This window comes from Phyllobates terribilis, unplaced genomic scaffold (genome assembly GCF_046119375.1).
Source record: "Phyllobates terribilis strain yellow unplaced genomic scaffold, ASM4611937v1 Scaffold_12__6_contigs__length_324123572, whole genome shotgun sequence".
Classification (NCBI taxonomy): domain Eukaryota; kingdom Metazoa; phylum Chordata; class Amphibia; order Anura; family Dendrobatidae; genus Phyllobates; species Phyllobates terribilis.
In genome coordinates, this window is record NW_027362772.1 from 197895867 (window position 1) to 197910106 (window position 14240).

The 14240-nt window shown below is 45.0% G+C and overlaps 1 protein-coding gene across 9 annotated transcripts in view; it reads right to left on the reverse strand.

Moving 5' to 3' along the window:
* Window positions 1-14240, reverse strand: part of LOC141172403 (epsin-1-like) — a 141651-nt gene that overhangs the window by 37101 nt on the left and 90310 nt on the right. For 6 of the 9 annotated variants that reach the window (XM_073656576.1, XM_073656580.1, XM_073656578.1 and 3 more), the window contains 4 exons: window positions 9438-9524; window positions 5499-5796; window positions 3213-3368; window positions 1751-1852 (listed from right to left, as the gene is read on the reverse strand). In XM_073656576.1, the coding sequence (XP_073512677.1) occupies window positions 1751-1852; window positions 3213-3368; window positions 5499-5796; window positions 9438-9524 (643 nt within the window). The remainder of the gene's footprint in view (window positions 1-1750; window positions 1853-3212; window positions 3369-5498; window positions 5797-9437; window positions 9525-14240) is intronic. The other 3 variants (XM_073656583.1, XM_073656581.1, XM_073656582.1) reach the window with 1 other exon arrangement.

Here is a 14240-nt window from a genome sequence, read left to right on the forward strand (position 1 = left end):
CAGGATTGTGAATGTTGAGACACTCTGCAGTACGGATTGATTCACTCACTTTTTGGGCAATATGAACTCCTGACTACTAAGCTAGTATGTTGGACTCGTAATAACAAGCATACTCAGCTTTTATTTTCAGAGATAAAGAGGTGGGACCACAGCGGACATTGCAATTTTTATTTATTAGCTTTAATCTTAACAGCTTACGCTGGCCATAGATTCTATAATAAAAGTTGGAAGTCTCCGTAAATAGGTTTCCCCCTAATTCTTCCTAATTAAGTAGCTAGTGGTGTATAAGTGTATTAGAATACTTACTGACCAATGGTTTCCATGATTCCAGTGCCGCTCCAGTCCTCTTTTGGCCCTTGAGATCTGAGAGCAGACTCACTGGGATTCACACAGGGGTTTAGGTGAGAAGCAGTAGTCGCTTTCTCATTGTAAGTCTATGAAGCCTTGCTTTGGTTCCTGTAGACTTACATTGTAGAAGGAGGACCCCTGCGCACTGCGAGCAGGGAAAGCTGGACAGCGGTCACTCACATGGGCCAGAAGAGGACAGGAGCAGCGCTGGAAACTTGGGAAGACTGATGGGTAAGTAGTTCAATACACTTGCACTACATCCTGTACATAGGTAAGAGGTTTAACGGAAAACATTTTTTACTGAGATTTCTCCTTTAGCAAATCTAATGTAAATGATAATTTGACTATTATATTTTCTTTATTGTTATGAAACATGTCCTGGTTCAATAAGAGTGCATTCACACTGCACAATCCTAGGAATGCTCGTTTCCAGACAATTGTGCAGTGTAAACTTGCTGATGATCACTAGATGAACAAGCACAATGCTCGTTCATCACATTAATTAACTTTAGGCTAACTTAAAAAAAAGAAATAGTGCTGCGGAGAACAATGGCTGCCTACATGCACTGAGCGATTACAGATTGCTCTATGTGCAGGAAGAGGAGGTCTGCCTGTATAACAGGCTAAGCCACGGGAATAAGCCAGACCAGCTGCTATACGTGCAATGTGTAAGAGCATGTTCACACAGCAGCCATTCAACAGACAAAATGAGCATATACCCCGTAGTAAGTAAATAACAGTAATAGTACACGTAAATAACACAGGGTACTTCTGTAATACTAAGGTGAGGTTTTAATACTAGAGGTTAGGACCATCCCCTGTTGGGTACACCTTGTCGTGGTTGGATGGCTTTTACGCTTTTTTTGATCAAAATAGTGTTATATCCAAGTCCCCTATGTTATTTACATGCACTATTACTACAGGGCATATGCTCATTGTGTTTTTATGCTGGGTTTTGTGCAAACAAGCTATTAAACGATCGTTGATTGGCAAATATGTAGTCCATGGGCGACCGTTTAATGGCACAAATATGCCAGTGTGAACGCAGCTTAAAGTTTGTGTTATGTTCATTTAGTAACAAACATGCTGATAAGAACCGCAGGCCCCATGGCTGTCTCAGACAAGTGGCGCCATCTACGGCCAGCTGCACAAATAGACGATGAGGATGATTGTGGGAGTAATAGCTGGTTTCATCATTTGCAAAGAAGGAAAAAAAATAATGGAGCAGAAAATGTTTAATTTTTTTAATAGTTACTTCTTTGCCTCCAATAACATTTTGAAGAAAAAACATTATTAGTACCGAGACACACAGAACAGCAACATGTGCAAAAGACAAAGCAAAAAGCGGAGGGGAAATGGATTCACAGTAAGCAAGCAGGTAGGAAAGAGAGCACTTCCAAACCTGTGCTGCTTCCTGAATGGGGAAGGGTGGTCCTCAGGTTGTCAAAATCGGAAAACTCATCTTTATCTGCAGAACTGATGAACTGGTCAAAGGTGGTACTGGCTAATGAGGCAGGTGGGGCAGACAGACAGGCACATATACAAAGACAAACAGATTAAAAACAGGACAAGTCCCACAAAAGACAGGCAAAATAATGAAGCATTATTAAAAGAATGAGGCCCGATTAGCAAAAACCTGGAATAACGCAAATTCTGCAACAAAAAAGGAAAAAAGTCTTAGAAATAAAGCAAGTACATTAAGTCCATGACTGATGTACCAATAGTTTGGATATGCACCATATAATTTCTTGGAAACCTTATGTCATAATCCAGTAAAGAGGCAGAGCAGAAGAAAAGTCATGGGCAGCAGGCAGGCTGTAAACACTGGCCAGCATTCTGAAGAATAGCCAGCAAGTGCTGAGGAACAAGGAAAGTCATGGGCAGCAGGCAGGCTGTAAACACTGGCCAGCATTCTAAAGAATAGCCAGCAAGTGCTGAGGAACAAGGAAAGTCATGGGCAGCAGGCAGGCTGTAAACACTGGCCAGCATTCTGAAGAATAGCCAGCAAGTGCTGAGGAACAAGGAAAGTCATGGGCAGCAGGCAGGCTGTAAACACTGGCCAGCATTCTAAAGAATAGCCAGCAAGTGCTGAGGAACAAGGAAAGTCATGGGCAGCAGGCAGGCTGTAAACACTGGCCAGCATTCTGAAGAATAGCCAGCAAGTGCTGAGGAACAAGGAAAGTCATGGGCAGCAGGCAGGCTGTAAACACTGGCCAGCATTCTGAAGAATAGCCAGCAAGTGCTGAGGAACAAGGAAAGTCATGGGCAGCAGGCAGGCTGTAAAACACTGGCCAGCATTCTGCAGAATAGCCAGCAAGTGCTGAGGAACAAGGAAAGTCATGGGCAGCAGGCAGGCTGTAAAAGACTGGCCAGCATTCTGCAGAATAGCCAGCAAGTGCTGAGGAGCGGGATCTCCATAAGTCCCCACTGCTCCACTATCCGGGGGAATGCAGAACAGTGATATAAGAGGAGAATAGAAATAGAAGAAAACACAGCTAGTAACACTGCTTAGCAGTTTATCAAAAGGAAATCTCACATGAGACATTTATGGCTTGTCTGATGCAGGCCCACCTCAGGAGCCCACATACTAATTCAAAATGATATCAAGTATAAGGTAAATGGGGGATGGCCGTGCATGAGGGCAGCTCTTCAAATTCACTTCCATGTGATCTTTGTGACTGCCCTAGAAGTTAATGGAGAGACCCACCCAAACATCTGATCACTTGATCAAAAGCTTGAGGTTGCACTACTGAAAGCAGCTGGTCTTCAGAGCAGTGTTCTCAAAGAACTTGGAGTATAACCTCTAACAATCACATATTGGCAGTCTGTTCTAACATTTCACCATAAGCAAATTTAAGACCTACCCACAGTCCCATTTGTACTTGGTCTAGAAGGAGACCCTCCCCAGGGATCAGAGAAGGTTGCTGCAGGAGCCCATGGGTCCGTCGCCTGCTTAGCTGCCATAGAAGGACTTGAAGACCAAGGGTCATTGCTATGAGCGCCAACAGTAGGAGCAGAACCTAAAAAAAACAAACAAAAAAAAAACACACAGAAGGAACAATGAAGCTGGTACTCCAATATGTTTTTAAAGAAGTACTCCCACTAAGCTTTCTATTGATCAAATGTGTGTATATGTGCATGTAATGTTACTGCCGCTCTCTCCAATGTCCAACGCAGTTCTTCAGCTCTTTTGAGTGACGTCACCACAAGCGAGACTCTCCGGCTTATTCTACACTCTATGCGTGAGCAGGAAGTCTCTTGAAGGGTTCGATCACAACTGAGTATATAAAGTAGCTGAGATTCTTAGCCAGAAGAGTTGGAGTGTCATGCGCTTTTTTTTTTTCTCATCTAGCATCCGTATGCCATGCCTATGCAATGTGTTTTTAAGATCAGCTTCTACATACATTAATTTGCTGTAATTTCAAGCTAGTTTTCTAACTGACGAAGCAGCAGGGAAACGCGCGTTGGAGTAGGTGGAGGGGGATGTGGTAAGCGCCATATGGTCAGTATACAGGATTCTTATGGATCTCTCTGGGCATATATTCTCTATATGGAGTGTCACTGATGTTCTATTTGGGCAGCATGGAACAATTTAATATCTAACGGCACAATTGTACTTCTTGCCCACTTTGGGGATATATATATATATATTCAACACTTGCTGCAATTCATCATACTAATATATAAATTTGAATATATTGTCCGTTCATAGTGATGATTTTTGATTAGGATTTCATGATTTAATATTCATTTTATTAGAATAATTTTCTAGGGCTTGTGCAATACTTATAATGAATTTTGATAATGAATTTATGATTTAATAAGTTATTTTACTTGAATAATCTTTTCAGAAATAGTGCTGCGGAGAACAATTGCTGCCGAAAATGCACTGAGCGATTACAGATCTATCTATGTGCAGGAAGAGGAGGTCTGCCTGTGTAACAGGCTAAGCCACGGGAATAAGCCAGACCAGCTGCTATACGTGCAATGTGTAAGAGCATGTTCACACAGCAGCCATTCAATAGACAAAACCCAAGATAAGAACAAAATGAGCATATACCCCGTAGCAAGTAAATAACAGTAATAGTACACGTAAATAACAGAGGGTACTTCGGTAATACTAAGATGAGGTTTTAATACTAGAGGTTAGGACCGTCCCCTGTTGGGTACACCTTGTCGTGGTTGGATGGCTTTTACGCTTTTTTTTTATCAAATAGTGTTATATCCAAGTCCCCTGTGTTATTTACATGCACTATTACTACAGGGCATATGCTCATTGTGTTTTTATGCTGGGTTTTGTGCAAACAAGCTATTAAACGATCGTTGATTGGCAAATATGTAGTCCATTGGCAAATATGTAGCGCTCTCACACCACTGTCCGTGTGTTCTGGCTGGCGTGCAGAGCGGTCGCATTACTCATGTCACCGCTCAACACACCATCCAGATGTAGTAGACTTGGGGATCGTTGTAGGACGTGAATTTATGGCAGACCACTTTGGAATATTTGAGGCTTTCAAGTTAATAAATGAACAAGAGTGTCGTAAATGTTTTGTTCAAATAAAGGACTTTGATCTGTGTGTTTTTTTTTTATTTAAACTTACAGGGTTAGTAATGGGGGTGTCTTATAGATGCCTCTCCATTACTAAACCCCTGGGCTTTATGTCATTCGACATTACAAAGCTGACTTCAACCAAAAACCATTACCATGCTTGCCAATGAACTAGGGGAGCGCCGAGGCTAAGCGCCAGAATTGGTGCATCTAATGGATGCGCCATTTCTGGGGCAGCTGAGGGCTGATGTTATTAGTCTGGGAGGGGGCAAATAGCCTTGTTCTGATGCTCCACAGACTTACATTGTAAGTCACAGTCTGCAGAGCACAGAGTGACCCGGACAGTCTGCAGAAGGGTGACATCACGGAGAAGAATGTTGCTGGACACCAGAAAGAGCACCGAAAGGTGAGTATACTAACACACTCACACTGCATTACATGCACATACACACATTTAATCAATAAAAAAGTTAGGGGGAATGCTTCTTTAAATTTCAATAAACCAGTGACAGTGTTTTCAGTAAAACATAACATTGAAAAATGTGTGAGAGAAAAATCTTTAATAGTTGGTTTGAGGCCTAATGTACACCTTTCAACTCACCTTCTGGATTCCATGGGTCAGACACAGACTTGGCATCTATTGAAGAAACAGCTGGTGTCCCCACCCAGGGGTCACTGGGAGCACTGTTGGTCTGCACCCCAGCACCCCATGGGTCTGTACTTGCTCCTGTGGCCACTGGAGGCCCTCCCCAGGGATCGGTCACGGCTGACACTGTTGAAGAGTTCACGCCACCAGACCAAGGATCAGAAGAAGGTGCAGCTGAGGAGCCCCATGGATCTGACGCAGGTACAGCAGGAGCAGGTGAACTAAACACATCTGCTAAATCCATCAGGGAAGACTAATGGAAAACCAATTCATAATGCACATAATTAACAGAACGTAAACTTGTGTTTAGTATAAATATACTACACGTTACACATACAGCAATGAAAAAAAGCAATTATCATCCAGAAAAAGTGTAAATGAGAGAAATGATCAATGATGAAAATATCACTCTTCACAGACCAAAAGTAAAAGCCACATATGGATATATTAAGAATGTGTGGAGGGGTTGTCCACCTTTGGGAATTTTTTTATATATCATTTCTTTTCCCGTTTTACAGTACATTGCATGATAAAATGAATTGTTTCATATCGATGGGGAAAAAAAATTAGGCCTCTTGGAAAAAAGGGGAGGAAAAAATTAATGTGCAAAAACAGAAAATTGGAACACTTTAATAAGCATCCTGAATGGGACCTGTGCACAATATATACCCTATGGGAATAAACAAGCCAGAAATAGGAGGAAACCACTACAGCTAAATAAAGCTGTAAGGGGCGCAATAAGTGACAAAAAGAAAGTGTTTCCAGAATTAAAGTAAGAAGGTAGTGACAAGGCATTAAATCATTCTAGAGAAAAAAATAAAACTGTGCAAAAAGCAAATCAAGGCAGCAATGATTTAGGCAGAGAGGCTTATTGCCAAAGAAAGTAAAAATGAAAAATACTCTACATGAACAATAAGAAACTCTAAAATGAGAGTGGTGATCCCCCCTCAAAAATAATCTGGATAAAATGGTGAAGAGGATGAGGGAAAAACCAATCTACTAAATGCCTTCTTCTCTACAGTATTTACTCAAGAAAATCCCAGGACAGACATGATCAGGGATACTAGAAATTCTCCATTAAATGATATCTGATTAACCCAGCAGGAGGTAAGGAGCTGCCTCAAAAACCCTAAAGTAGACAAAGCAAAAGAGAATAATGGAGCTATGGGCAAATATGTGTAACTGGGTTAATAACTGGTTCAGAGATAGGATGGCATACACCCGAGTACTGCAGGATTTAAAGGGGTTATCTGGAGAGATCGGCGGAGGGAAGAATGGACAGGCAGGGCCTGTTTTAGACAAAGTGGGGTCCTGGGCAAAAGTTTAAAGTGGGGCCCTAGATGCTAACATTTAGGTTACATTTACACAGGCTGGCTTCAGGCGTTAAACAAGTGCGATCAACATTATTGAAGTTGTTCGGAGCTTGTTTCCCGGCCTCTTTACACCGGCTGAGGAAGAATGATGGGCACAAGACGATCACTAATAGATCAATCTGTCCCCATACAGTATCATCCTATCAGCAGCAGATCTGCAGTTTACATCGGGAGATGTGCTGCTGAGAACAAGGATTTTTGTTCCGCCATAAACAATCCAATCATCTGATCAGCAGCATTTCATTTTGCTTGTTAGTTGGGCGATTGTTAACATGTTTAAACTCATGAACTTTCGTCAATGCCGCTGGGATTTATAAATGGATGCAACATTCACAGCCAGTATGTGACACAAACACATTTATACACAGAGCACCTTCATACAAACCCATGCATACAAAGCGCACATACATACAGACATATATACCTACCAGAGCAAATCCATTCCAATGTCTTAACTAAGTTATACCACCAGGAGCCAATATATTCTGACATCTTCACTAATATATACCTACCAGGAGCCCACACATTCTGCTGTCTTCACTAATATATACCACCAGGAGCCCACACATTGATCTCTTCAGAATGAGTGGGTATATATTACTGAAGACATCAAAATTTATGGGCTCCTGGTGGGTACATTTTAGTGATGTCCTCACTAATATATATCACCAGGAGCTCGTACATTATGAGGTCATCACTAATGTATACCTAACGGGAGCCCATACATTCTAGGCTCAACCACATGCGGACATACACAGACAATAAAGGACTTACCCCCAGTTCTCCTTCTCTTCAGTTGTTCTGACTGAGTACAGGAGCTGTGGTTACATCACGGTCACATGATCGTGATATCACCAAAGGTCCGAAAGCATACTCCACATCGGAAGCTAGAATGATAATGCTATTATCAACAGAACTCCTGCTGTAGACGCTGGGGGTCCACAAGAGGGTGGGAGTCCTGGGCAATTGTTCAGTGTTCCCCACCCTCCCCCACCAATGACCCATAGTAAAAAAAAAAAAAAAAGTTGTGGATAACCCCTTTAAGTACTGTGATAGACACACCATTATTTTTAATAATCACAGATTCAATAATAACAGGGTCTGCAGCACAGAACAGGCATATTGCAAATGTGGTCCCAATATTTAAATAGGGGACAAAATTGGAGTCTGAAAATTATAGACCGGTAAATTTAACCTCTACAATGGGTAATATCTAGTGTTGAGCGAGTATGTTCTATTAACCCTTTCGCCAAGTATGCGCGGGCCGAGCTCCGAGTATTAGCAGCTGCTCGGTGATATGGTTGAATCGCTCCCGTGTGCATGATTTGCGACTGTTGGACAGTTTTACTACATGTGAGGAATGTCTATTTCTTACACATTCCTCCCATGTAATAAAGCTGTCAAACAGTTGCTAATCATGCACACGGGAGCGATTCAACCATATCACCGAGCAGCTGTAACTACTCGGAGCTCGCCCGAGCATACTCGGAACAGAACATACTCGCTTAACACTAGTAATATCCTGGAGGTTTTTCTAAGAGATGCTATCGTGGAGTATCTCAATAAGGTTAGCCTCATGACCCAACATAGGTTTATGAGGGATCGGTCCTGTCAAACTAATCTGATCAGCTTCTATGAGGAGGTAAGTTCCAGATTGGACCAGGGTAATACTGTGGATGTTATCTATCTGGACTTTTTAGAGGCGTTGGACACTGTGCCACATAAAATGATGGTACATGAAAGGAATGTGACTGGGGGAAGATGTGTGTAATCACTGGCTGAGTAATCGGAAACAAAAATTGGGTCACAGTTAAAAATAAGGTATCACATGGGGTCAGTATTGGGCCCTCTTTTTAATTTATTAATGACCATAAAGAGGGCATTCAGAATAGATTTTCAATATTTGCAGATGATGCTAAACTCTGCAAGGTAATTGACACAGAAATACATCTAACATTACCAAAAGTTTTATATTATCTGGAGGCTTGGAATGAAAAATGGCAATTGAAGTTTAATGTAGATATATAGAAGGTCATGCACTTGGGCCAATTATGTACTAAATGAGTCAAACTGGTCACTGAAAGACTTGTGTGGATAGGTTAACAGCAAACTCAACCTTAGAGACCAGTACCAGGCAGCTGCTTGCCAAGTCAATAAAATTATATTATACATTAAAAGAGGTATAGTTGATCATGACAAGAACATAGTTTTGCCTCTATACAAGTCGCTACTGTGGCCACACTTAGAATAAGTTGTACAATTCTAGAATAGTGTGTAAGGAGGATATAGCTGAACTAGAGTACATTGATCCAGGGAACTCGTATGATTGCCGTATATGGAGTTTGGAAGGAATTTTCCCCCTAATTTAGGACAATTAGCATCCGCCTCATGGGGTTTTTGTCTTCCTGTAAATCAGCATGTTAGGCTATAGGCTGAACTTGATGGACTTATGTCTTCTCTCAACCTTAAATCTATGAAAGAAAAATTGCTCTGGTGCCAGGCGAGAAGAGAGATACTTTACCTCTTCCTGTTTTGATGGTGCTTCCTTCCTGCTTTCCTCAATGGCCATTTGCAGTCTGAGGTCATCTCCTCTCCTGATCCGCTCCTCCTAATCAGAAAATGGAATTATCAATATCAGAAAACCATTTATAATCTAAATTACAAGGAGGATAATAGGGTGAATTATAAAACAAGGGCATTAGCAGTTTATGACAATGTGGAGATTTAATTAGATCAGGATGTTTTGGTGACAAGAGGATGCAGCAATCCTACTCAGAAGATACAATGGGATACGGATCATTTCTGACACAGAACCATATTTTAAATGCAAAAGATGCAAAAATCAGCAAGTGCCAGAAGAAAGTAGTAATAATGACTTACTACGTAAGCCAAATCTTCACTTGTGCTGGGTTTGTATTCGGAGGATTTGTGCCATCAGGCCAACTCTTTGTAATGAAGCCATCCCAACGCTTCACCGTAAGCTCCAGGGAGAGCAGAGGGCAGAGCTTCTCAATATTTCTACACCGTCTATGTGCTGCTATTACAACCACAGTGAAAGTGCCCCCATTAGTCATGTGGTATGTCCCCCTTGATGTACACAGATGTTTGGTGCTAAACCATAAAGTCTGTGTGACTGTAGGGCACGCAGCAGATTTAATGCATTGTAACCCATTCAAATTTCACACAATATCTGCAGCAGCAATATCCACTGTGTGTGAACAAAACCTACATAACCTCCTGTGCTGATACAGATTCAAGGTCCCTATAACAGCAGCTTTCAATAGAAGTGACTGATTTGCAGTTAAAAAGCATGTGCCTCATCTAATGTGTCTACCATAAATGAGTGCCGGATAGGACCCCCTCCCCACCGCATCTATCAAGGTAACACTGTAGGATTTCTGCATGGCTATAATGGAGACGTTCCCTGCAGTGACCGCCTAGCGCGCCATGCTCAGCTTTCTGGAACCCTCAATCTTTAGAAAAGGCCACATTCATGTGCAGCCCTTGCTCCCGACTTTAATAAAATGATTGGTTAAAAACAAGCAAAAAACACCATATGCCCCCATTTTCTCTACAGGCAGGGTACAAGGACATACCCTTTAACACGAAGGGGGTAATAATGTTCAATAATACTGGTGGATACGTTTTCATTTTGAGACTCGGTACCCATGAAAACTAAAGACGCACTGGACTACCGGCGTATACCATGTACCTGTTATGTGAATAAAGTCCATAGTGCCAGGAATCTATGACATTGATGAGCATGTCACAGAAGAAACGCTCAACCAAGCAGAAACCAGAAATTCAGGAGATTCAAGAGGGTAAACGTGCAGAAAATGGTTCTGTCTCAGAATTCATCCTCTCATCGTCTCGTTAGAGAAACACTCGTGGCTGAACTGGAAATGTAACTTTGCCTCCGTGCAGAAGGTTTGGGGATTTGAGGAGTCTTCTGTCGGCGTGAGCTGAGAACACGTGGCTGTACAGTACAGCACAAGCAGCCCTGTAACCTGTACAATACCTGCCCGTCCTCTAGGACGCACATGATGGCATCATTAGGCCAGAAATACATAGAAAGTGATGACCGCAGATCTCCAAAATGGCCAACTCATGGGTCAAGATCAAACATTGCACAGCACTGAATTAATGCCCAGCGTCAGTAGAGGTGATGATCCCAACTCATTACATCCAGTAAGATTGCTGCGTTACCAGGTAAAAGGAGTTGAAATGATGGGTGACAAACTGACCCCCCAGCTCTGGAAGAAGACATCTTAAGATTGCCTAGAAAAGTGTGGAGCCGACACACAGCCGGTCGCAAGCCACCATACAGCCGCTCGCAAGCCGCCACACAGCCGCTCGCAAGCCTCCATACAGCCGTTCGCAAGCAGCCACACAGCCGCTCGCAAGCAGCCACACAGCCGCTCGCAAGCCGCCACACAGCCGCTCGCAAGCCGCCACACAGCCGCTCGCAAGCCGCCACACAGCCGCTCGCAAGCCGCCACACAGCCGCTCGCAAGCCGCCACACAGCCGCTCGCAAGCTGCCACACAGCCGCTCACTGCTTTAACAGGCGAAACATTTTTAAAACGTTTCAATTGTAAAAATCTCATTGCAAGCCTGTGGTGCCTTGTGGTAAAATGCATGCTTTTATTCTTCAGCACGGCACAATACCGTAAGCTGTGAACCAGGTCTAAATGTTACCAATGGAGAAAATATTAATAAATGGCGACTAATGAGAGGTGAAGCAGCTGAAACTGTACATTACCTGGACACAAAGCAATGTGCAATCATTTTCTCCAAGACATTAGCAGATTGTGTCTTGGCTGTGGACACTGCGGGCTTTTTAGTATAAGAGCATAGTAGCTGGATAAAATACACTAAATACCCATTGCTTTGTGCCAGGACAGACACTGATGGCGACAATCACCAGTAAGGCAAGCCATACACTGGGGGGGTGGTAGGTATGTACACATCTCCGTCTTTACAGTGCTCTTCTACAGTCCTGCACAGCGGACTGCGGGAGTTCCGATCATGCACATCATTTACCACAAACACAAGAGTCCTCTTATAAGAAGGGAGAACTTCGAGAACCAGAGCAGGAAACTTGCTAACAATATCCCAAAGGCAAGAGGAGAACTTTGTGAGCAAACTGAATGGCTCTATTCCTAGCAGTGATAGTAGGAGCACTCCTGATGGAGGCCGCCCTTAACGCACCATAAAGGCTTCTTACCTGCCGACCACTGTGCGCTGGGGAACATCATACACTCATACTTACATTGTAATACCAATTCTTCCAGAATAAAAAAACCAAAATTTAAAAGCACAATTTCAAGATTACTTCAGTAAATCATTTTTTTGTTAAAGGTTTGAAATCAATGTTACATTGTAGGGAGTAGCATGAACGCAAAGGAAATGATCACATTAGTTACCTAGAAATACTGCGGGAAGGTCGGCATGCACTTGTGTTAGTGAGAAAAGACTAGTATAGTCCGAGAATGGCACATTCAGGAGTGTGTACAGGAGCCCAGCAAGAGAATAGCTATGGATGGTTCACAATAGAAATGCATAGAACTTACTAATATCCTTACAGAGGGGGATTCAAGCCAGCCACCGGCTCCATCCCAGACACTACACAGCCAGCCAGCCACCGGCTCCTTCCCAGACACTACACAGCCAGCCCCCTGCTCCATCCCAGACAAAACACAACCAGCCAGCCCCCTGCTCCATCCCAGACACTACACAACCAGCCCCCTGCTCCATCCCAGACACTACACAGCCAGCCAGCCCCCTGCTCCATCCCAGACACTACACAACCAGCCAGCCCCCTGCTCCATCCCAGACACTACACAGCCAGCCAGGCCCCTGCTCCATCCCAGACATTACACAGCCAGCCCCCTGCTCCATCCCAGACACTACACAGCCAGCCAGGCCCCTGCTCCATCCCAGACACTACACAGCCAGCCAGCCCCCTGCTCCATCCCAGAAACTACACAGCCAGCCCCCTGCTCCATCCCAGACACTACACAACCAGCCCCCTGCTCCATCCCAGACACTACACAAACAGCCAGCCCCCTCCTCCAGCACAGACACTACACAACCAGCCCCCTGCTCCATCCCAGACACTACACAGCCAGCCAGCCCCCTGTTCCATCCCAGACACTACACAACCAGCCAGCCCCCTGTTCCATCCCAGACACTACACAACCAGCCAGCCCCCTGCTCCATCCCAGACACTACACAACCAGCCAGCCCCCTGCTCCATCCCAGACACTACACAACCAGCCAGCCCCCTGCTCCATTCCAGACACTACACAGCCAGCCAGCCCCCTGCTCCATCCCAGAAACTACACAGCCAGCCCCCTGCTCCATCCCAGACACTACACAGCCAGCCCCCTGCTCCATCCCAGACACTACACAACCAGCCCCCTGCTCCATCCCAGACACTACACAGACAGCCAGCCCCCTGCTCCAGCACAGACACTACACAACCAGCCCCCTGCTCCATCCCAGACACTACACAGCCAGCCAGCCCCCTGCTCCATCCCAGACACTACACAACCAGCCAGCCCCCTGCTCCATCCCAGACACTACACAGCCAGCCAGGCCCCTGCTCCATCCCAGACACTACACAGCCAGCCAGCCCCCTGCTCCATCCCAGAAACTACACAGCCAGCCCCCTGCTCCATCCCAGACACTACACAACCAGCCCCCTGCTCCATCCCAGACACTACACAAACAGCCAGCCCCCTCCTCCATCCCAGACACTACACAGCCAGCCAGCCCCCTGTTCCATCCCAGACACTACACAGCCAGCCAGCCCCCTGTTCCATCCCAGACACTACACAACCAGCCAGCCCCCTGCTCCATCCCAGACACTACACAACCAGCCAGCCCCCTGCTCCATCCCAGACACTACACAGCCAGCCAGCCCCCTGCTCCATCCCAGACACTACACAGCCAGCCAGCCCCCTGCTCCATCCCAGACACTACACAGCCAGCCAGCCCCCTGCTCCATCCCAGACACTACACAGCCAGCCAGCCCCCTGCTCCATCCCAGACACTACACAGCCAGCCAGGCCCCTGCTCCATCCCAGACACTACACAGCCAGCCAGCCCCCTGCTCCATCCCAGACACTACACAGCCAGCCAGCCCCCTGCTCCATCCCAGACACTACACAGCCAGCCAGCCCCCTGCTCCATCCCAGACACTACACAGCCAGCCAGCCCCCTGCTCCATCCCAGACACTACACAGCCAGCCAGCCCCCTGCTCCATCCCAGACACTACACAACCAGCCAGCCCCCTGCTCCATTCCAGACACTACACAAC